The sequence below is a fragment of the Lepidochelys olivacea genome, assembly GCF_965140295.1.
Source record: "Lepidochelys olivacea isolate rLepOli2 genome assembly, chromosome: 22".
Lineage (NCBI taxonomy): Eukaryota > Metazoa > Chordata > Testudines > Cheloniidae > Lepidochelys > Lepidochelys olivacea.
In genome coordinates, this window is record NC_140432.1 from 20409669 (window position 1) to 20433975 (window position 24307).

Here is a 24307-nt window from a genome sequence, read left to right on the forward strand (position 1 = left end):
CTGAGTCCTGTACTGACCCCTCTGTGTCTTACCATCCATTGAGGTTCCCTCCAGTGCGCGGCTCTTCATATCCTTAAAGGGAATGGGTTCCAATCAGTCCCCACAACCCCGGGATGGGGGGCCTCTACCTCCTGCACAAGTCTATTGGGATGATGCCGCTGGAAAAGGCTTTCCTCCCCGTGTATACGCTCCATTCCTAGAGCATGTACCCGTCCCAAAACCACCGTGATGTAACCAGCCTGCTCTGCAAGAGTGAGTAACTGGCCTCTGAAGAAACAACCCGATCTCTGGTTGTCAGCCCACTCTTACCGGAACAGTTTTTACTCCCTTCTGAGAGCTTTCCATCACCCCAGTCTAGCCACAACATTCCCCCAGACCACGTTTCATATATGAGCTGTCCCACTTGATGCCTTTTCCCCTGTGCTGCTAGCAGGTTATATCGTGTCTGACCAAGTGGCCTTCCTTTCTTCCTGTCTCACGCCTGCAGGTCATACTGCTTGTGTTGGACAAGCTGCTTTTCTTTGCAAATCTTGGAATGCTTCTTGGCCAGTTTTGACGTTGCCTCCATTGTCTCTGGTTGGTGTCTCCAGACCCTCGTGGTCTCTGGAAGGCTCTGCGTAATATCACAGCATCCAGGACTGCTTCCACATCTTGCCTCAGCCAGCAGTTGGCCCAATCAGTCCCAATCTGTGCAAATGCTCTGGGCCTTACCCCAGATGTCCACCTGGCTGCCCAATATTTTTGCCAGTATCTTTTGGCCGACATAAACCTACATGGTTCAATATAGCAGCATTTAACACCTCAGAGTTCTTGGCCTGCTCTTTGCTCAATGCCAGGTAAGCACTTGGGCTTCTCCCGACAGGTAAGGGCTAACGATATGCTCACAAACCTTTACCCCAGCTCACGCCAGCAGCAGTTCTTTTGAAAGTCAGTACAAAGGCACTGGGATCCTCCCCGGGCCCAGCCCCCCTCCCCAGTGCAGGACTTGTCAGATTCTGTAATACCTGCTGTTGTACGTGGGTCTGTTCCTTCAGGAACTCCGGAAGTAAGTGCCTGCTGTTTCTTTGCCTGCCATCCCACTGGGGCTTGGTGCTCTGCCTGCCTTTTCTTTCCAGGTTCAGCCTCTCCTCACACAGGCTGCCTCTCAAGCTTTCCTGGCTCTGTCTGGCAGATGGATCCCGGCCAAGCCCCCACATGTGAAGCGGCTCTCCCTTCTGCTCCTGCCAGCCTGCTCCTCCTCTAGCCAAACCCAGTCCCCTGTGTGCTCGAAGCGGTTGGTGGGCGGCTCCCAAAAGGCTCTCTTTACAGCTGCTAGCAGCGCCCATCCCAAGGCAGAATTTAAAATACAGTTGCAATGTTGTACATAGGAACCAAGATCCATTGTTCTGTGTATAGAATTTAAACAGTTAATCTATGTTTCAGAGCAAAACTGCCCTTGGAAAATTAGGTTCTACAGAATGTCCTTACACATTCAAGAGATTTTAGTCTATGTAGAAAATGTCTCCCAATTAACTGTAGCTGGGATTTAAAAAAAAACCCAGCTCTTCTCCTGTACTGTAATGCTCTCAGGTCACCCACGCATCTTTTTCTTTCTGATGAAGAACATGTTACGTTCGGCATCTCATTCACCGTGTAGCCAGCTGCGGGTCGAGAGAAAGGAAAGGGTTGCGAGAGTCCAGCTCCTTACTCTGGAAGAGCAGCTGTGTCTGCGGGGAGAGCCGTGCACAGCACGGATTTGGAGGCCAGAACAGCTCCGGACTTCACACGCTGCACCTCCTCCTCTAGCGTCAAATGAGAACTACAGCAGAACCTCAGAAGTGGAAGTTGTCGGTAACACTGACCAAGACGTTATGGACTTCAGCCACTTCAGCAAGGCTTCTGACCCTTGGGAGCACCATGGCTCGGGGCTTTAGACCTGGGGGGAGTGCTGGGGCTGAAACTGGCGCACCCCAAGTCTAGGCCCCTCCTGGGGGGCTGAAGCCCTGCCCCCCTTCCCCCCCAGTTGAAGCCCTGAGTACCAGGGCTAAAGCCTCAAGGCAGTGAAGTATTTGCTCTGTGTGTGTGTGTGTGTGTGTGTCTTTGAGGTTCTCCTGGACCCCGTTTGGAGCCGTTCCTGCATGGAATCCTCTTGAGGTCATAGGATGCTGCCCTGGCACATGCCCTTCCAGGACTGGGACCATAGCCAGGCTGCACAGCCTCCTACATATCTCGCAGCCTCCTTGCACCTCACTGCACTGCCACTGGTTTCTTCCTCAGTGAGTATGCCCAGCCGCCTCGGAGCCACTGGGGCACCGCCTCTGCCTGCAGACAGCCGACGTGCCTGCTCCCTGCCGTGCTGCGGGCTCACAGCTACTACCGAGAAGCAAGACAAAAGGTAGGCAAGAAAGCGTGTGCCCCCAGCTGGCCTGACACTTGCCCTCTGGGGTGGGGGAGAGGCTCCTGCTGATCCGTGATGGATTGGCTTGTGTCTCTCCATTCCGTGCTTCCCTGCAGGCTTAGTGTCCTGGCTAAAGCTTTACAGCCATGGTTTTTAGGCAGACGTGCAAACTGCCACGAGCTACTGAAAAGCTAAGAGTACTAAACCCTTCTCTCAGCTGTTTGAGCTCTTCTCCCAACCCGGTCCACTCCTAGTGCAATCCTGAGGCTTGAATCAACTGGAAAACTCCAACATATAAACATAACTTTTATTGCACACGGCGCTGGGTTTTTTCATAGAAAAAGGTATTAACACATAAGCATTTGCAAATCAAAGCAACTCCTGTTGTTTTCAGAACAGTAAACAGCATGCAATGTCTTTGAGAATTTGCTTTTCAAAACCACCAATAATATCAGGGGGAAAAATCGCTGAGTCTCTTTGTGCTCCTTTCAAAACAATGTGAAATATAAGATCACATATATATATATATTTTAAATCTGTAACATCAAATTCTTTGTGCCCTGGCTTCTTTTTCAGTTCTGGAGAAGAAGAAAATAGTTTCATTTATACAAAAGAGTTCATTATGTACAAGAGTTTATTTTATTTCAATATAAATAATGCAGGAAACCAGCAGTTTCTTTTAAATTGGTTTTCTAGTTTCCTACACAAGAGTGTAGGATTTGGAGTACGCTCCAGCCCCTTGTTTTTGAGATCTCCCTATACCGGATGTGCTCATTTCTAGTAAAGAGTCTCTAGAGCCTCCCATCTTGGTGTGTGTGGGCATGCGTGGCTCAGCGCTGGCGGCAGGAGCGGGATCGGCGGCAGGAGCAGAAGCGGCGGGAGCAGAAGCGGAGTTTGCCGAGACAGGCATGGTGAGTGTTCTTTGAGGTAAAGTAGTTGTGGAGGAGCCTGGGTGTGGCAGGCCCAAAGGCTTGCTGCCTGGGTCTAGCGTCATATGCCTCGCTTGCGTGTGATAAGCCCTGGCTAGGTTTCGGATGGAGGTTTCCCTGGGTGGGACCACTGGACAAGGATCATGGATGTCAGGCTTGCGGAAGAATGCTTCTGATTTCATGTACAAAGGAAGGTTGCAGTAATCGCCTGCAGGGAACAAAGACAGAGGTAAGGTGCTCGAAACGCCTAGCAGTTTTGCACAGAGTGTGGGAAGCAAGAGTCACGACTGCCCCCCACGTGTGCCTGACAACGAGCACCCATTTGTCTTTCGCTCTTCACAGGTCTCCTCTTTCTACACAGGCACAAATGGTTTGTGGTGTGTGCTTTCACGCCAGGAACCTTGCTCTGCCTTTGCGCTTTTCTTATCAGGATCAGAGAGGAAAGATCCCTGTTCTTTATGTGCGTCACGATTTGATACTCTCATCTCTGAGGATGATAAAAGGACCCATGCTATAAAAAGAGGAAGTATCTAACGTATGGCTGCCCAGTAACGGTGAGGAGACCCTAAGGAAAAGTAGCGTTGTCAGGAGGAAAGCGAAGGTTGAGACCTGAGGTGCCTCTGCTGCTGAAGTGCAACTGCAATAGTGATGGGGGAAGAAAGATGCTGGAGTTTAGTTTTGTTTGCTGGGACTAGAGTCCCGTTCCGCCCAGGGGCTTCGTGGCTGAGGTTCGAGAGGATCATTTCCTTCTAGCTTCCCCCAGCCCAGCAGCTGTCAGTGGAGGGGTGGAGAGAAGGAAACCTATGCCTCACGGGAACATCACTGCAAAGGCAGAAGAGGGGTCTAGGACAGTAGGTGACCCTTCCTGAGAGTGTAGATCATGAAGTAATGTAAATGCAGGGGGCTCCTATACAGATCACAGCAGATTCAGGCCTGGTGAATGCTAACGGTGGAGTGATGGTTATAAGATTAGAGAATTCATTTCTGGGCCCGGGTTGGTATTATCTTGAGTTCAGCACCCGAAGGCATCTATAGCTCACTCACAAACAGGTAAAATGGAAAGCTGGCCACCACCTCTCAGCAACTTGGAATGGCATGAGCCCTAGATGGAAAAGCATTGCACGGAGCTAGCAAGGCAGCAACAGCGTCCATAGGATCCAAAGGTCAGGCCCTAAATGCACAAGATAAAGGGGAGAGTGCTGTCCTGGTGGGGGTGGGAAGCTAGTGGCTTATCTAGCCCAGCTCCCTGTGAATGCAGGGTTGAGTCCATCCACTAACAATTAATAAGACTCTGTGAGCTATCAATTGGGATAAACCTCTGGTGGTGAGATTCACCTGTGTCCCCACTCAGCCAAACCAAATCATTTACTCTTCTAGGGTCCAATTCTATAAATATTTACGGATGGGGGAGTAATATCTGCAGAGTCCCCTTGAGCTTGCAGAAGGTGGGGGATCGTGGGTGGCAGCGTTTGCAGGACTGAGCCCTTAACCCTGCCGCATCAGTGGACTGCTCCTTAGAATTTCAGGAGTGAGGACTGAAAGCAGCACCCAATGCATAACGCCACAAACAGTAAATTACCAGGGATCATCTGTGAATAATAATCCTTATAACAGACATGTAAGGCTAGTAGGGAGAAAGGAAAGTGGGCTTAGTGAGCATTGATTACAGTGTGAACCTGAAGGCCCTAAGTTAGCTGCTGGAAAGGATTATGTAGGTGTGCGTAAGCTAGAGGACAGCAACAGGGTCAGTGGCCCTTGACTCCTCTCGAGAGCAGAAGCTCTGTCTAGTTGTCATCCATGCCTCAGTTTGTCCTTAGAAGGGCCGAGAGTGTAGTGGGCTAAAACTGATACGACACGTTCTGTGGTAAGTAATCGCTTCCCTCTCCGAGCTCATGAGTCCTTAAAGCCTGGGAAATAGGGATCAAACTCTTGTGTAAAATAAGCCTTGTTTTTTGTTGTAGCTAGCAAAAGAATCGTGGACCAAAAATGGAGGAGACGGTAGCAGCAAATTTAGGTGAGCGCTCACATTGCAGATGTGGCCAAACACAGCAGGGCTGCTTGAAGATGAATCCCGAGGAAGGCCGTGTGCACGCTCTATGGGATGACAGTGCCGTACTGGGACCTCAGGGGCTGCAGCAGCCACGCTGCAGCCTCGCTCCTGCATGGGTGACGGGGGCGCTCTTAGCCAGCGAAAGGATACTTACTCTTGTTAGCTCTGTGAGGGATGGGCACCGCCACGTTCTTGCCTCTGTCGCTGTCCTGTGGCTTGGGCGGGGAGGCGGTGAACCTGCAGATGCCTGGCTCGGACGGGGTGCTCATCGAGGTCATGCTGTCTGCGTTCTCATTGGTCCCTGTGGTCATTTGGTCGGAAGAGCTATCTGAGATGAAGCACTCTGTGATCTCGAACTTGGCATGCTGCAATTGCTCCTCGAGCTTGGCGTGCTCATAGGCCCGTGCCAGCTCCTCGTAGGTGGATGAGGCGCTCTCTGTAGACACCATGCTGTTCCGCCCTTTGTCTGAAAACAAGGTAGGCAATCAGATCCGGGACGGGGAGGCACGGGTGTAGAATGCTGAGGGTACAGCTGTTTAAAATGGGCTGATTTTGACTAAATTTTCCTTTGAAACAGCCATATTAAAATGAAGCAGTCTGCATTTTTTTCCAAACTTTATATTTTAATCTAAAAACCCACACCACACGTTAAAATATTTGTGTAGGGTTTGTATGTATCCTTATTGGTGCATATGTTTTGTGTTAAAAACAAGTGTGTCAATTTGTGTATTGTATGTTTGTTTCAAACTATGTGCTGTGTATTTATGTAACTAAACAAGAGACACGCATCTTTCTGCGTATTGTATACAGAAACAAAACGTCAAAATTTGATGTGGTGTTCTCTGTTAGCAAGCTTTATGCCTTGTGAGGGGCAAAGTCACTTAGTGGATGGGAATGTGTCTGTCAGTCACGTTGCCCACTGCTGCATGCCCCAGCCACTAATGATACTGAGGCTGCAGAGCAGGGTGGATACAAATCTAATCTATGATTTCAAACAAACAGAATTGTTTGTTTTAGGGAAAAAACCTATCTAAAGAAAGAAAATTTTAGTTGAGTTAAGATACATTATAGCTCAAAGATAGATAGATAGATAGAGATCTATCTCATCATGGAATAGGGATTATAAATTCTAATTCTATAGTATGAGAATATATATTCATGTAATGTTTAAGAAAAGTTTTGTAGATCATAGATGAGGGACCCAATCTTATGGGGTTCCAGGGGCTTCCATATGGATTATTTAGGTTAATCTTTCTAATCTAATCTACCTGTGATGTTGTTGACAATCTGTAACTGTGTCGATCACTGTTATATATTTGCAGCAAATATTGTCTAAAGGTTGTCGTGTAAGGGGTCTAGGTTATGCTGTGTGTATCTATCAATCAATCATTTTTGTAGTTAAAGTTGGTTATGAATATTGGCTCTAGTCTGTCTGTATTTCAACCTTATGCTCTGCTTCTGGGTGATACCCCAGACAAGTCGGTGTCAGCTCCGCCTAGCCTGCTGGATGGCCCCCTAAGGGCCATCAGCTATACAACTGACCCATTGAGAGAAGGCAGATAGATATGCCTTGTGACTTGGCAAAGTATGCAGGGCCTTGCCCATGTGACTCCAAACTTGATTGTGCTGTAATTTTCCACAGTAAGAACGAAGAGGCGTTCTTACACCTGGAAAAGACTATAAAAGGCTGATGCCTCATCTCCATCTTGTCTTCGATCCTGCTTCTGACCGCTGGAGGGACTTTGCTACAAATGGAAGCTCTACACAAAGGACGGATGACCCATCCCAGCTGTGGATAGACTCCAGAGACGAACTTGCAGTTTATTCTATCACAGCTACAAGCCTGAAGCAAGAACTTTGCCATTACTGTATGTAACTGATTCCATTTAACCAGTTGTAGCTCTCATCAATATCTTTTCCCTTTTCTAAATAGATCTTTAGATTCTAAAGGATCGGTAACAGCGTGGTTTGTGGGTGAGATGTGATTTGTATATTGACCTGGGTCTGGGTCCTTTGGGATCGAGAGAACCTCTTTTCGTTTACTGGGGTCTTAGTTTTCATAACCATCTGTCCCCATAATGAGTGGCACTGGTGGCGATACTGGGAAACTGGAGCGTCTAAGGAAATTGCTTGTGTGACCTGGGTTTTATCCCACTGGCTAACCACAAGTCTTGTCTGGTTGGTTGGTTTGGTTTGCCTTAGAGGTGGCAAAACCCCAGCCTTTGGCTCTAACTGAGTTGCTTGAAGCAATTTGTTCTGAATTGGCACTCTCAATTGGGTCCTGCCAGAACCAGCATTGGTGCACTATGCAACGGGGCTCTGTCTAGAAGATACCATCAGGGATGCTTAGTTTTGCAGTTCTCAAACTGTAGATTTGTGCCTCCAGAGATAATATGCTTGTGCACAAAGAAATAGAGGGGAGAAAAAAATGACAGACCTCAACTCTATCATCCCTCTGCAAATTGGTTTACACAGAGTCAATCCCTAACCTCTCTCAGAAAGTTCAATGAACAGCAGATTGTTGAGGGTGGAATAGATCTGGACAAAGAGAAGGGAGGGATGGGCAGTAGAAGCAACAGTTATGCTATTTGGGCAGCATAGTCTGGAAGTGTTGAGGTCTTTCTGAGTGTAGTCTTCATTGATTTGAGATCTACTGTACCATCCTCTCACTAGAAGGGAAAACCTGCAATGCTGGGAGACTGTAAGAGAGATCCAGTTTGGGGTTATTGTAACGAAGTTCCTCTACCTGTGGACAAGACAGGCGTGTATGTGAAATGCAAGGCCTGCTTGCCTCACTGAAACAACATCACAAGAAGAGGGCCTCATCCTCCCTGATTGAACTAGCCTTGTTATCCCTAGCCTGATTCTTGCTTGAATAGTTATACCTGCCTGTGGAAATGTCCACTACACGCATCCGACGAAGTGGGAACTGACCCACGGAAGCTCATGCTCCAATGAGTCTATTAGTCTATAAGGTGCCACTGGACTCTTTGCTGCTCTCGTGAGAAGTGTTTCTTCTGAGGCAGAAGCTGTGTTGAAGATGATGAAAGGAACATGCAGGATCTTCAGGTTGGTAAACTTTTCTATTTTATATTTCTTTTGTAAGGACTGCCTGTCTTCCTTCTGGACTATTCTTGAATTCTTGTGTTTGAGCAAACAATATAGTGATGCTAAAGGTGAAATTGTAAAAAGAAGATCTGTCTATTTCAGTGGTTTGGTGCCTAAAATGATTGATAGTACCAGAAAGCAGTACTGAGTGTCAGTGACTGCAGTGAGTAACACTAAGTGATAAGCTATTACCAGCAGGAGAGTGGGGTGGGAGGAGGTATTGTTTCATGATCTCTGTGTGTATATAATGTCTGCTGCAGTTTCCACGGTATGCATCCGATGAAGTGAGCTGTAGCTCACGAAAGCTCATGCTCAAATAAATGGGTTAGTCTCTAAGGTGCCACAAGTCCTCCTTTTCTTTTTGCGAATACAGGCTAACATGGCTGTTAGTGTGAAACCTGTCACTAAATGATTATGATGATAATTAATAAAGAACTGCATTGACTTATGTTGGTGAGGAGAATCTGTTAACATACAGGATTCTGAAGCCTATCCACCTTCGAGATCACCATCATTTCCTATAGTGTCAGAGTTGTCAGCCAATGGTAGTGGTTCAGCCAGATCATACGCGTCACATAGCCACACTATATCCTGTGTAGCAAAAGGCAAGGATTTTCAATGGTCCAGAAGCAACCATAGATAAGTTTGTGAGAAGACCCTGCAGATCACAAAAAGAGGTAGGTAAGCGATGAAACCAATTGTCTGGTTTGGTTATGCCACAAACTCTCCTTTCTGTAGGATTGAGAACTCACACTTTGTTAACATGGTTCAGTCAGTAAGAAAGACTGGGATACGGTCTGTGGAAAAGAGCAGATGTTGCAGGTAAATTGCTGGATAGTGTGTCTGAAAGAGAAAGTGATCAGTGTGCAAAAGGTCTAGAGGGTGAAATTGATTTTAGTTATAAGCTGGGGACGCATCAATTAGAAGTAACGGAGGAGGAGAAGGAGCTTGGAGTATTGGTTGACCACAGGGTGACTATGAGCTGCCAATGTGATGTGGCCGTGAAAAAAGCTAATGCGGTCTTGGGATGCATCAGGCGAGGTATTTCCAGTCGAGATAAGGAGGTGTTAGTACCGTTACCCAAGGCACTGGTGAGACCTCACCTGGAGTACTGTGTGCAGTTCTGGTCTCCCATGTTTAAGAAGGATGAATTCAACCTGGAACAGGTACAGAGAAGGGCTACTAGGATGATCCGAGGAATGGAAAACCTGTCTTACGAGAGGAGACTCAAGCAGCTTGGCTCGTTTAGCCTAACGAAACGAAGGCTGAGGGGAGATAGGATTGCTCTCTATAAATATACCAGAGGGATAAATACCGGAGAGGGAGAGGAATTATTTAAGCTCCGTACCAATGTGGACACAAGAACAAATGGATATAATCTGGTCATCGGGAAGTTTAGACTTAAAATTAGATGAAGGTTTGTAACCCTCAGAGGAGTGATGTTTTGGAATAGCCTTCCAAGGGAAGCAGCGGGGGCCAAAGATCTATCTGGCTTTAAGATTAAACTTGAGAAGTTTATGGAGGAGATGGTGCGATGGGATAACATGGTTTTGGTAATTAACTATTCCTGGTAAATATGGCCTGGGGTGGGATCTGAGTTACCCAGGAAAGAATTTTCTGTAGTATCTGGCTGATGAATCTTGCCCACATGCTCTGGGTTTAGCCGATCGCCATATTTGGGGTCGGGAAGGAATTTTCCTCCAGGGCAGACTGGAAGAGGCCCTGGAGGTTTTTTGCCTTCCTCTGTAGCATGGGGCACGGGTCACTTGCTGGAGGATTGTCTGTTCCTTGAAGTCTTTAAAGCACGATTTGAGGACTTCAGTAGCTCAGACATTGGTGAGAGGTTTATTGCAGGAGTGAGTGGGTGGGCGAGATTCTGTGGGCTGTGTTGTGCAGGAGGTTGGACAAGATGATCATAATGGTCCCTTCTGACCTAAATATCTATGAATCTATGATGGGTGGAGCAATGGCCACAATGATCCTATTGTATTTGCTTGTGTGACAATGGAAGTGGGGAATGTCTTCCTTACAGAGGCATTGGGAAATGCACAGAAAGCAGAATACTTCCAAGTAGCAGCAATGAAAGCTGTCTCACACTGTGCAAAAAGGTCAACTGTCTAGTATGCAGCTTGGTCACAGATGATGCTGCAACCGTATCTGTGATTGGAAGGGTCCCAAGCTACCAACATGGTTGTAGTGCTTGGTTGATGCACTTCCTAGCCAAAGACTTGAGTGTTGTGTTGGGAGGGAGGGAGGGAGGGAGGGTCTCCGGGTGCAGGAGGAGTGATGATGTGGCCTTGGGGAACGTGTGTATGTGTGGCTGGGGGGTGCCTGCAGCTTGGCTGACAGGTGCCGTGGGCTCAGATTGATTGATTGATTGTTTGTTTGGGGGGTGGGAATGCTGAGCCTAGTGGTGTGGTGGGCAATAAGCCTGTTAGCACCCACCAATCCCTGCTCAGGGGGTGGGGCCAGCAGGCCTCTAAGAAGCTGGCCCCTAAGCGACCAGAGGAGCGTGCGAACAGGGATGGCTAACAGGGGAGTTTCGCAAGGGAGTTTAGCTGGGGAGGCGGAGGGGGGCAAGGCTTTGCACCGGGACACCTGCTGCAAACAGCAGGCAGGCCCACTGACACTTTCATCTCCCAGAAGGAAGGTGAGCAATCAATCAGTCAGCTGCTGGGCCACAAAGGCCGTAGCACCCAACTGGAAGAGAAGGTTCAAGGACTGAAGAACCCAGGACCAACCCTGCATTGCCAAAGAGAACATAAAGATCCCCTAGACAGACAGACAGACAGACATCAGGATACACTCCAGCAGGCACAACCTTCTGAAGAGGCAGAGCAGGCTGCCTAGCAGGGACAGAACAACAGTGACAACAATTGGCAGCATGTGACTTCCAGAAGCAGACAGACCAAGAGCAAAGCATCTCTGTACCAGCACTGCAGATACAGGTGAGCACCCAGTTTCATGTTCTCTCCCCAGGTCCTGATGCTGAGACAGCTGAGGGAAGGGAGCAGGAGACTCCACCAATCAGAAGGGATGGGGGTTTCACAACTACCACGCCCAAGAGGAGGCAGCAGGTGAGGATGGTCAGGGACTCCCTCCTAAGGGAGACTGAGTCATCTATCTATCTGCCATCCCATCCAGGAAAGCCAAGAACCGTGCTTTTGAGACAGTCATCTCATCTCCCACAGTCTTCTGGCCAGCAAGTTAGAGGTATGGGCTGGAGGAATGGACTAAAAGATGCAAAGAAAGCCAGCTAGCTCCTCAGGCTCAACAGGGAGTGATTAATGGCCCCATGTCTAGATGGCAGAGCACCCCAAGGGTCAGTCCAGTGGCCAGGTTTGTTCAACATCTTCAGTAATGATCTAGAGGGTTGCACTCTCAGCAAGTTTGCAGGTGATGCAAAACTGAGAGGCGTGGCAGATAGGATACAGAGGGACCTAGACAAATTGGAGGAGTGGGCCAAAAAGACATCTGACGACATTCAACAAGGACAAGTGCAGAGTCTGGCACTGCTACACACTAGGCAGCAGTTCTGCGGAAAAGGACCTAGGGGTGACAGTGGACGAGAAGCTGGATATGAGTCAGCAGGGTGCCCTTGTTGCCAAGAAGGCCAATGGCAGTTTGGGATCTATAAGTAGGGGCATTGCCAGCAGATGGAGGACCGTGATCGTTCCCCTCTATTCGACACTGGTGAGGCCTCAGCTGGAGTCCTGTGTCCAGGTTTGAGCTCCGCACTACAAGAAGGATGTGGATAAATTGGAGAGAGGCCAGCGAAGGGCAACAAAAATGATTAGGGGTCTGGAACACATGACTTATGAGGAGAGGCTGAGGGAACTGGGATGGTTTAGTCTGCAGAAGAGAAGAACGAGGGGGGATTGGATAGCTGCTTTCAACTACCCGAAAGGGGGTGGCTCTAGACTATTCTCAGTGGTAGAGGAGGACAGGACAAGGAGTAATGGTCTCAAGTTGCAGTGGGGGAGGTTTAGGTTAGATATTAGGACAAACTTTTTCACTAGGAGGGTGGTGAAACACTGGAATGCGTAACCTAGGGAGGTGGTGGAATCTCCTTCCTTAGAAGTTTTTAAGGTCAGGCTTGACAAAGCCCTGGCGGGGCTGATTTAGTTGGGGGATCGGGTCCTGCTTTGAGCAGGGGGTTGGACTAGATGGGGTCCCTTCCAACCCTGATAGTCTATGACTCCCTCAGCCTCTCCTCATAAGTCCTGCATTCCACTCCCCTAATCATTTGTGTTGCCCTCCGCTGGACTCTTTCCAATTTGTCCACATCCTTCTTGTAGTGTGGGGCCCAAACCTGGACACAGGACTCCAGATGAGGCCTCCCCCAAAGGGAACTGCAGTTGTTTGTTTAGTCTGCAGAAGACAAGAATGAAGGGGGATTTGATAGCTGCTTTCAACGACCCAAAACGGGGTGGATCTAGATTGTTCTCCATGGTAGCAGACAACAGAATGAGAAGTAATGGTCTCAAGTTGCAGTGGCAGAAGTTTAAGGCACATAGTAGGAATTACTCTTTCACTAGGAATTTAGGGGTGGAATCTCCTTCCTTAGAGGTTTTTAAGGTCTGGCTGGGATGATTTAGTTGGGGGTTGGACTAGATGCCCTCCCAACCCTGATAGTTTACAATTCTAAGTGGCAAAATACTTCAGTAACAACCCCTTAGCTTGGTTCCTCCCACCCTTTTCAGAGGCGGTGCTGCAAACTCCACCACAAGATGTGCAGTGGAAGTCACTCAGTAGTGGACTGTTTGTTTAGAGTACTGGCCTAATCACATAACAGTTTGTGAGCAAAATCCTGACTGATAAACACAGATGATGGCACCCTCCTGGCCAACTGAGTGAGATCTTAAAAAGAGAAATATGAAATGACAGAGTTAAGTTTCAAGCATTAGAAACCCAAATGGGACAAGCACGATCTCCAGCTCCTTTTCTTGGTAATAGTTTCAGTACCACAGTCAAACCCAAACTGCTGAGGAGGAGGAGTTGGCTATGACATGGACATCCAGCAATCAGCCCTCCAATAATAATAAACTTCAGAGCTAAGTGTGAACCGTTCAAACAATAGGTTTACTGCTGAGGTTTGACAGAAAGTCACACCAGTGAACTGGTGGAAGTCACATAAGCAAACACTTGGATTCAGAGACTGTGGAAGAAAGTGATCATCTCACTTAGCAGTAGCTTCTTCAGCCAGTGTAAAAAGAATAGTTCCTTCCTTTCGACCAATCCGTTCCAAACTGAGAAATCGTTTGGGAGCCAAACAAGCAGGAAAGCTGGTTCGTCTTTGTCAGATTATGAACAAACAGGAAAATGAAGGTGAAGACGATCGAGTTAGTTAGCTGCAGAAGCCAACATCTTAAGTAAGTTTCTCATGTTGACCTGCCTGACAGTCAATTTAAATATCTGGAGTGCAAGTTTGTTTAACTAAAGAAAGCCAGAAAATTAACTAACTATTTGAGGTTACTGTCATTTAACTATATGCTTGTTTTGCTACATTATTATATGGTTGGTTGTTTGCTGTTAAATAAATAAAATATTTAAATGTCTGATGTTCTCCTCCTCATACAGCATGGCAAGAAAACCCTCCAAATATTAATGATTAACCGATTGAACGGGAGACAGATCTTTCTGAAGTCATTCGGACGTGAACTGCTTCAATTACCTTTGGTAAATGAAATAACCAATCAATCATTTGTTTTCTGAGATAGATAGCTGTAAAACTCATCTGAACAGTTTTCAAAATAAATCACTTTACAGTGTGTATCTTCTAAAAATGAAAACTACATTGATCTCTGAAGAACATGAATTCAGGTTAGAACAAGAATGCACTTTTATGTAGAAATCCATGATTAAATAAAGTCTTTCAATCAAATCCACCCCACTGCAGAGTATGCGCTGCCTGGACTCTGAAGAAAATGGCAGGGGGCTTTCTGGGGACACCCTGGGCCATTTCCTGCTGGAGACATGGCAGAGGGTGGCTGAGGCAGAAGCTGCTCTCAGGAGCGAGTGAGGGGGTAGCTGAGCCTCTGGTTTTTCTCTTACTCCCCTAGGTGTACCAGCTGCCTGGCCTTTCCCTGGGGCAGTGGTGATCGCCGCCACCACCGCATTCCCCATCCTGCTGACTCACCCGTGTCCTGAGACAAACTGGCACTGTAGCTGTCACTCTCTGTGACCGTAATTCCATGCTGGGATCCCACGGTCCTCCAGTCAGATGTAAGAGTACGTGCAGGAGTAGATGCCTGGCATTTGGTGAGAGTCCATTGGCTGGAGTACCTGTTCCGGGTGCTGTGGGCAGATTTCACACTCTTCCGGGAAACTGGGTCTGAAGCACGAAAGTTAGTTACACAACACAGTCAGGTTTGTCCTCTGAGAAAGATGTGCTCTCACGAGGCAAACAAACACAGAGCCTTCCCGCAACCCACCGCTCTGCAGGTGGGCATGTGTGTCTACAGCTAGACACGGGCAAACGCAGATGTCTGTCTGTGTATATTGCTAGACATCTGTCCACCGACAGACGCTTGTGCCTGTCGGCTACCAGCCCTGACCCATATGGGGTACTAAGGGGTAACTAACTCATCAGCTAGAAAAAGTTGATGGCTGGCACATATGTACTGGTCATCACCAGCATGGATGTTTAAACATTCTCATTGGGCATCCAATCTGTAAAAATCAAAAAGAGAGCCATAACTGATGGAAAATTGGCAGAAAGCTTCCAAATGCAATTGATAATGCAACCAAGTACTCAAACTAGTACTTTGGAAAACGCTTCGCTCCAGGTGATATGAGATGTGCTTTTTTGTCTTCCATTAGAGCAAGAGTCTGTAGTCACCGGGATCACATGGTACAAACATCAAAATATTTGTCAAATGGACTGATTTGAGAAACTCTCTGTCTGTCTGTCTGTTTTTACAAAGTTATACAGATATTTAGAATCCCTGCCTCCTCATTATAAAGCATACATTGCCAGGGCTATCTGCTCAGTCGGAGACATAAGAAGAAGATAATTACAGTGGTACCATGTATGCTTTAGCCTTACTTATCCCTAATCCATGTACGCTATTTACATAACCGTCATAACTCTTAGCAGAAGGTCTTGTGTGCATAACAAAATATGACCATGTACTCTTATATAATCCCTATATGTAACTATGAGCTACTGGATGTCTAATGTAACACCCCTTTGAGCTAGATGGAGTGCCAGTAATTTGCAAATAGTTGAAACATTTTCACTCCCCCGTAGAATCTGTCTGATGTTTGCTCGTCCCTGTCTCAGTCACATGCAACATTTGTTGTACAGGTGCTCTCACAGCCACGCTGCACAACGGGGAGGGTAGCTTCCTGGAGCAGGTGACAGCACCAGGCTTATAAATGACAGGGTGCAGTTAGGTTACCGACACACACCACAGCTGGTATTTCACACTTGTTCTTGGATGGGAAGAAATCACTTTTCTTTGGCAGGAAAATGAGCCATATTCACGTAGAACATATCACTGTGGCCTCCCCTGATGTGACCCACCCAAAGCTCCAACGCCCCGTAATCCAAGCAGTATTAGATTTTCGCTTTCGTTCTATGCAGCTATGCTTCCTCTATGCAGAGGAAGACAACAGCTGCCAACAGCCACCTGGGAGGGACACACGGGCTGCAGTAGCATTTTTGTTTAGAGCGCTTTGCACATTTTCTTTTAATGTTCACAGACCATGTGTCATGTATGCTAGTAGGCGGCCGTGGGTCCCATGCATGGGGCAAGTTTGGGGTGATGGCAAAGGGGCTCCAGAGGTACAACTCACTTCCTCTGCTGCCATCTGACTGGTTTAAAATTAAAGTGCTCTAAAATGCAAACAAAACACAGTCCGTTTGGCTTGGGATGCCTGATGAAGACACAGAACAGAGTCTGGGGTACAATTCGAGAGTATAGAGTCTCCCTATTATTCCAACAATAAGGCAACCTACCTCAGGAACCTCAGCACCGCATTAGCTGGAGCTTGAACTGAGAATGAGTGCTCAGTATGGGGCCCCATGCACAGATCTCTGGGTGCAATGATGAGCCCCCAAAGCCACACAGCAACTGAGGTGCCCAAGTCCCACTTTTAGGCACCACTGCAATGCCCCAAACCTGTAGGTGCCTAAACTCACATGGCACCTAAGTTTGTGCTCAAATAGTTCTCTAGGTGACTGTGAGCACATCAATTGCTGCCCCTCTCTCTCATGCCTGAGCCCCAGCAGGATTCTCAAAGCCTGGGCACCTAGGCATGGCCCTGGTAGGCATGCTCAGAAGTGGCCTAACTCCACCCGAGTTGGTTACACCACACAGCTTGATGGCTGGGGCACTCAGCCAGCTAACAGCCTGCATCAGTTGCCTCTCGAGGAAAGGGATCTGCCACACAGCCTCAAGTACTTACTGGTACCGGGTCGAATGTCAGACATGTCGATCAAGGGTCCGGTGTTCTGTATCAGAGCTGGATGATGCAAGGATACCCCAGTGCAGAAGCTCTGAGGATTCACAGCTTGGCTGAACTCGGTGTCTGTCACTGGTATTGTAGCTTTATCATCCCCTGCAAGAAGAAGAGTTTGGGGACTGAGCTCAGACAGCTTCACCAAAGCATCTGTTGCAAGTCACCAGCATCACCAGCCCATGCTGCCCTGACCCACTTGACAGTAGCTCCTTGCCTGACCGATCTCTGGCTTCGCTGCTTGGGGGATCTCCCTCACCCTCCTCTACCCGTGTCAGGCTCAATACAAGCAAAAAAGCTGGGGCTTTACACAGCTCCTCCTGTGCGGTATGGGTGCAGCACGCAGGGCCAGGGAAGTGGCACTTCTTCCTTCCTGGGCATGAAAGTGGGGCAGGGCACAGGGGACTCTCAGCTTCCAACCCAGTTCCCCCCAGAACTGGAATGTGAGAATGATTCCAAGCAATATTGGCTACTTGGCTGAAAATGGAATAAATGCAAGGGGCAGAAAGATGGGGGCGGGAAGACCCCCCAGTCCTAAGGGAAACTACGTGCCCTGGCCAAGATGGGCTCTTGGCATGGGGAGCTGGCATTCAGAAGCCAGGGCAGGCAGATATCGACCTGAGAATAGTATTTCCCTGGCCAGAAGTGTGGCAGGGGGAAGATTCTCTTCCCCTTGGGCCCTTCTGTGGGTTCCCTCAAAGTACGGTCACACCTGACCCATGTCACAGCACTTGCTGCAGCTGCCTTCATCTCTGGTGTATGAGCAGGAGTGTGTCCCGGCATGCAACACTCCAACTGGGCCCAGCCAGGAGCCTGTGGGACTATCGGTAAGGTGCATCCGTGGCCTCAGCAGGGAAGCGGAGGGGGAAGGAGGGTTTGCTCAGCGATCCTTTAAACTGGAATAAGGCCAAGTGCCATTAGATCTGAGGCAAGAGCCCCACTCACCCAGCTGCTTGATGCCCTCCTTATCCTCAATGAGCAGCTGGACACGAGGAATATCGATATGCAGCCGGGGACCCTGGGGGGGACCTTTCACTGGTGTGTCAAAGCTCCGGTTATTCTTGCTGCAGAGAAAAGAGAAGCCAATGAATACAGCAGAGTCTCCACTTCACTGACGCCTTACCACCAACCAGGTCTATGACCCCTTTCTTCCTGCTGGCGGGGAGGGAGAAACAAAAGGGCTGTGCATGAAGAACAAGTCGTCACCCCATCACATCCCGATGCCTGCCACGTATTGGAAATCGCTCTGCCATGCTTTGAAAGTCAAGCAGAAAGCGACGCACCAGACCTGCTGCCGTCACGGGGAGATATTCAGCGTTACAAAGTCCCAAATTAGTGGGTAAAATGGCGTCTTTGCTGTGCTCCATTATGACAGGGATCCAATCCCTGCAGCGCTGTGTGCACGCACTACCCCAAACGAGCAGGCAGGACCATGAGGCGAGGCGAGGCGAGCAGCCGCAGCCTGCACACAGTGCTGGGCCTTGGCGCCCGTCAGGGCACCATGTCTATCCCCTCTTCTTCAGGGCAGCCTCCCACCTGCAGGGTATGATCCCAGACTCCCAGTGAGGGATTCAAACACCCCCGTCTGGTGCAGAGCATCACAGGGCCATTTCTCACGCAACATTCATCTGCTGTCAGAACAGGGGGGCCAGCAGTAGCTTTGAGAACAGTCACTGGCTACGCCCGCTTTCAAGCAGCATTAGAAAGGGAAGCTTGGAAGTGACACCCCCCTGAGCGCTGTGGGTCTGTCTACACTGCAAGTGGGAGGTGTGACTGCGGCATATGTAGACACACGCCGAGGGTGCACTCTGGTGCCATGACCGTGGAAGGAAAAGGCCTAGGTAGAGGCCGTCGAATCGTGGACATCAACGAATGGCTACGCAGGTGGTGTCGGAGAGAAGGCTTTGGATTCTTTGACTATGGGACGGTGTTCCAAGAAGGAGGAGTGCTCATAGAATCATAGAATATCAGGGTTGGAAGGGACCCCAGAAGGTCATCTAGTCCAACCCCCTGCTCAAAGCAGGACCACTTCCCAGTTAAATCATCCCAGCCAGGGCTTTGTCAAGCCTGACCTTAAAAACCTCTAAGGAAGGAGATTCTACCACCTCCCTAGGTAACGCATTCCAGTGTTTCACCACCCTCTTAGTGAAAAAGTTTTTCCTAATATCCAATCTAAACCTCCCCCACTGCAACTTGAGACCATTACTCCTCGTTCTGTCATCTGCTACCATTGAGAACAGTCTAGAGCCATCCTCTTTGGAACCCCCTTTCGGGTAGTTGAAAGCAGCTATCCAATCCCCCCTCATTCTTCTCTTCTGCAGGCTAAACAATCCCAGCTCCCTCAGCCTCTCCTCATAACTCATGTGTTCCAGTCCCCTAATCGTTTTTGTTGCCCTTCGCTGGACTCTCTCCAATTTATCCACATCCTTCTTGAAGTGTGGGGCCCAAAACTGGACACAGGACTCCAGATGAGGCCTCACCAATGTCGAATAGAGGGGAACGATCACGTCCCTCGATCTGCTCGCTATGCCCCTACTTATACATCCCAAAATGCCATTGGCCTTCTTGGCAACAAGGGCACGCTGCTGACTCATATCCAGCTTCTCGTCCACTGTCACCCCTAGGTCCTTTTCCGCAGAACTGCTGCCTAGCCGTTCGGTCCCTAGTCTGTAGCTGTGCATTGGGTTCTTCCGTCCTAAGTGCAGGACCCTGCACTTATCCTTATTGAACCTCATCAGATTCCTTTTGGCCCAATCTTCCAATTGGTCTAGGTCCTTCTGTATCCTATCCCTCCCCTCCAGCGTATCTACCACTCCTCCCAGTTTAGTATCATCCGCAAATTTGCTGAGAGTGCAATCCACACCATCCTCCAGATCATTTATGAAGATATTGAATAAAACCGGCCCCAGGACCGACCCTTGGGGCACTCCGCTTGATACCGGCTGCCAACTAGACATGGAGCCATTGATCGCTACCCGTTGAGCCCGACAATCTAGCCAGCTTTCTACCCACCTTATAGTGCATTCATCCAGCCCATACTTCCTTAACTTGCTGACAAGAATACTATGGGAGACAGTGTCAAAAGCTTTGCTAAAGTCAAGAAACAATACATCCACTGCTTTCCCTTCATCCACAGAACCAGTAATCTCATCGTAAAAGGCGATTAGATTAGTCAGGCATGACCTTCCCTTGGTGAATCCATGCTGGCTGTTCCTGATCACTTTCCTCTCATGCAAGTGCTTCAGGATTGATTCTTTGAGGACCTGCTCCATGATTTTTCCAGGGACTGAGGTGAGGCTGACTGGCCTGTAGTTCCCAGGATCTTCCTTCTTCCCTTTTTTAAAGATTGGCACTACATTAGCCTTTTTCCAGTCATCCGGGACTTCCCCGGTTCGCCACGAGTTTTCAAAGATAATGGCCAGTGGCTCTGCAATCACAGCCGCCAATTCCTTCAGCACTCTCGGATGCAACTCGTCCGGCCCCATGGACTTGTGCACGTCCAGCTTTTCTAAATAGTCCCTAACCGCCTCTATCTCCACAGAGGGCTGGCCATCTCTTCCGCATTTTGTGATGCCCAGCGCAGCAGTCTGGGAGCTGACCTTGTTAGTGAAAACAGAGGCAAAAAAAGCATTGAGTACATTAGCTTTTTCCACATCCTCTGTCACTAGGTTGCCTCCCTCATTCAGTAAGGGGCCCACACATTCCTTGGCTTTCTTCTTGTTGCCAACATACCTGAAGAAACCCTTCTTGTTACTCTTGACATCTCTGGCTAGCTGCAGCTCCAGGTGCGATTTGGCCCTCCTGATAACATTCCTACATGCCCGAGCAATATTTTTATACTCTTCCCTGGTCATATGTCCAACCTTCCACTTCTTGTAAGCTTCTTTTTTATGTTTAAGATCCGCTAGGATTTCACCATTAAGCCAAGCTGGTCGCCTGCCATATTTACTATTCTTTCGACTCATCGGGATGGTTTGTCCCTGTAACCTCAACAGGGATTCCTTGAAATACAGCCAGCTCTCCTGGACTCCTTTCCCCTTCAAGTTAGTCCCCCAGGGGATCCTGGCCATCCGTTCCCTGAGGGAGTCGAAGTCTGCTTTCCTGAAGTCCAGGGTCCGTATCCTGCTGCTTACCTTTCTTCCCTGCGTCAGGATCCTGAACTCAACCAACTCATGGTCACTGCCTCCCAGATTCCCATCCACTTTTGCTTCCCCCACTAATTCTACCCGGTTTGTGAGCAGCAGGTCAAGAAAAGCGCCCCCCCTAGTTGGCTCCTCTAGCACTTGCGCCAGGAAATTGTCCCCTACGCTTTCCAAAAACTTCCTGGATTGTCTATGCACCGCTGTATTGCTCTCCCAGCAGATATCAGGAAAATTAAAGTCACCCATGAGAATCAGGGCATGCGATCTAGTAGCTTCCGTGAGCTGCCGGAAGAAAGCCTCATCCACCTCATCCCCCTGGTCCGGTGGTCTATAGCAGACTCCCACCACTACATCACTCTTGTTGCACACACTTCTAAACTTAATCCAGAGACACTCAGCTTTTTCTGCAGTTTCGTACCGGAGCTCTGAGCAGTCATACTGCTCCCTTACATACAGTGCTACTCCCCCACCTTTTCTGCCCTGCCTGTCCTTCCTGAACAGTTTATAACCATCCATGACAGTACTCCAGTCATGTGAGTTATCCCACCAAGTCTCTGTTATTCCGATCACGTCATAGTTCCTTGACATCACCAGGACCTCCAGTTCTCCCTGCTTGTTTCCAAGGCTTTGTGCATTTGTATATAAGCACTTGAGATAACCTGTTGATCGCCCCTCATTGCCAGTATGAGGCAGGAGCCCTCCCCTCACAGACATTCCTGCCTGTGCTTCCTCCCGGTATCCCGCTTTCCCACTTACCTCAGGGCTTTGGTCTCCTTCCCCCGGTGAACCTAGTTTAAAGCCCTCCTCACTAGGTTAGCCAGCCTGCTGGCAAAGATGCTCTTCCCTCTCTTTGTAAGATGGAGCCCGTCTCTGCCCAGCACTCCTCCTTCATGGAACACCATCCCATGGTCAAAGAAACCAAAGCCTTCTCTCCGACACCACCTGCGTAGCCATTCGTTGACTTCCACGATTCGACGCTCCCTACCTAGGCCTTTTCCTTCCACGGGGCTGGCTAACCTAGTGGCTCCACCTAACAAAGAGAGGGAAGAGCATCTTCGCAAGCAGGCTGGCTAACCTAGTGAGGAGGGCTTTAAACTAGGTTCACCGCGGGAAGGAGACCAAAGCCCTGAGGTAAGTGGGGAAGTGAGATACCGGGAGGAAGCACAGGCAGGAGAGCATGAGAGGGGAGGGCTTCTGCCTCATACTAAGAAAGCAAGACAAACAGCAAGTTATCTCAAGTGCCTATACACAAATGCAAGAAGCCTGGGAAACAAGCAGGGAGAACTGGAAGTCCTGGCACAGTCAAGGAATTATGATGTGATTGGAACAACAGAGACTTGGTGGGATAACTCACATGACTGGAGTACTGTCATGGAAGGATATAAACTGTTCAGGAAGGACAGGCAGGGCAGAAAAGGTGGGGGTGTTGCATTGTATGTAAGGGAGCAGGAGGACTGCTCAGAGCTCCGGTATGAAACTGCAGAAAAACCTGAGAATCTCTGGATTAAGTTTAGAAGCGTGATCAACAAGGGTGATGTCGCGGTGGGAGTCTGCTATAGACCACCGGACCAGGGGGATGAGGTGGACGAGGCTTTCTTCCGGCAACTCGCAGAAGTTACTAGATTGCGGGCCCTGGTTCTCATGGGAGACTTCCATCACCCTGTTATCTGCTGGGAGAGCAATACAGCGGTGCACAGACAATCCTGGAAGTTTTTGGGAAGTGTAGGGGACAATTTCCTGGTGCAAGTGCTGGAGGAACCAACTAGGGGCAGAGCTCTTCTTGACCTGCTGCTCACAAACCGGGAAGAATTAGTAGGGGAAGCAAAAGTGGATGGGAACCTGGGAGGCAGTGACCATGAGATGGTCGAGTTCAGGATCCTGACACAGGGAAGAAAGGAGAGCAGCCGAATATGGACCCTGGACTTCAGAAAAGCATACTTTGACTCCCTCAGGGAACTGATGGGCAAGATCCCCTGGGAGAATAACATGAGGGGGAAAGGAGTCCAGGAGAACTGGCTATACTTGAAAGAATCCTTATTGAGGTTACAGGGACAAACCATCCCGATGTGTAGAAAGAATAGTCAATATGGCAGGCGACCGGCTTGGCTTCACAGTGAAATCCTTGCTGATCTTTAACACAAAAAGGAAGCTTACAAGGAGTGGAAGATTGGACAAAAGACCAGGAAAGAGTATAAAAATATTGCTCGGGAATGCAGGAGTGAAATCAGGAAGGCCAAATCACACCTGGAGGTGCAGCTAGCAAGAGATGTTAAGGAGGGTTTCTTCAGGTATGTTAGCAACAAGAAGAAAGTCAAGGGAAGCGTGGGCCCCTTACTGAATGAGGGAGGCAACCTAGTGACGGAGGATGTGGAAAAAGCTAATGTACTCAATGCTTTTTTTGCCTCTGTCTTCACGAACAAGGTCAGCTCCCAGACTGCTGCGCTGGGCTGCACAGCATGGGGAGGAGGTGACCAGCCCTCTGTGGAGAAAAGTGGTTCGGGACTATTTAGAAAAGCTGGACGAGCATAAGCCTATGGGGCCGGATGCGCTGCATCCGAGAGTGCTAAAGGAGTTGGCGGATGTGATTGCAGAGCCATTGGCCATTATCTTTGAAAACTCATGGCGATCGGGGGAAGTCCCGGACGACTGGAAAAAGGCTAATGTAGTGCCCATCTTTAAAAAAGGGAAGGAGGAGGATCCTGGGAACTACAGGCCAGTCAGCCTCACCTCAGTCCCTGGAAAAATCATGGAGCAGGTCCTCAAAGAATCAATTCTGAAGCACTTGCATGAGAGGAAAGTGATCAGGAACAGCCAGCATGGATTCACCAAGGGCAAGTCATGCCTGACTAATCTAATTGCTTTCTATGACGAGATAACTGGCTCTGTGGATGAGGGGAAAGCGGTGATGTGTTGTTCCTTGACTTTAGCAAAGCTTTTGACACGGTCTCCCATAGTATTCTTGTCAGCAAGTTAAAGAAGTATGGGCTGGATGAATGGACTATAAGGTAGATAGAAAGTTGGGCTAGATTGTCGGGCTCGACGGGTAGCGATCAATGGCTCCATGTCTAGTTGGCAGCCGGTATCGAGCGGAGTGCCCCAAGGGTCGGTCTTGGGGCCGGTTTTGTTCAATATTTTCATAAATGATCTGGAGGATGGTGTGGACTGCACCCTCAGCAAGTTTGCAGATGACACTAAACTGGGAGGAGAGGTAGATACGCTGGAGGGTAGGGATAGGATA

The 24307-nt window shown here is 48.8% G+C and overlaps 1 protein-coding gene and 1 long non-coding RNA gene across 2 annotated transcripts in view; one reads left to right on the forward strand and one right to left on the reverse strand.

Annotated features, from left to right (window-relative positions):
- Window positions 1–2665: 2665 nt before the first annotated feature.
- The window catches only part of DSCAML1 (DS cell adhesion molecule like 1), a 361162-nt gene continuing 339520 nt past the window's right edge, over window positions 2666–24307 (reverse strand). The window contains exons 29-33 of the mRNA XM_084611980.1: window positions 17873–17991; window positions 16877–17029; window positions 14604–14798; window positions 5511–5822; window positions 2666–3514 (exon numbers count right to left, since the gene is read on the reverse strand). Coding sequence (XP_084468106.1) covers window positions 3078–3514; window positions 5511–5822; window positions 14604–14798; window positions 16877–17029; window positions 17873–17991 — 1216 coding nt within the window. The 3' untranslated portion in view covers window positions 2666–3077. The remainder of the gene's footprint in view (window positions 3515–5510; window positions 5823–14603; window positions 14799–16876; window positions 17030–17872; window positions 17992–24307) is intronic.
- On the forward strand, window positions 11068–14615 carry LOC311511410. Its single transcript, XR_014709280.1, has 3 exons — window positions 11068–11412; window positions 14045–14143; window positions 14527–14615. It is a non-coding gene; the product is annotated as an uncharacterized lncRNA (long non-coding RNA).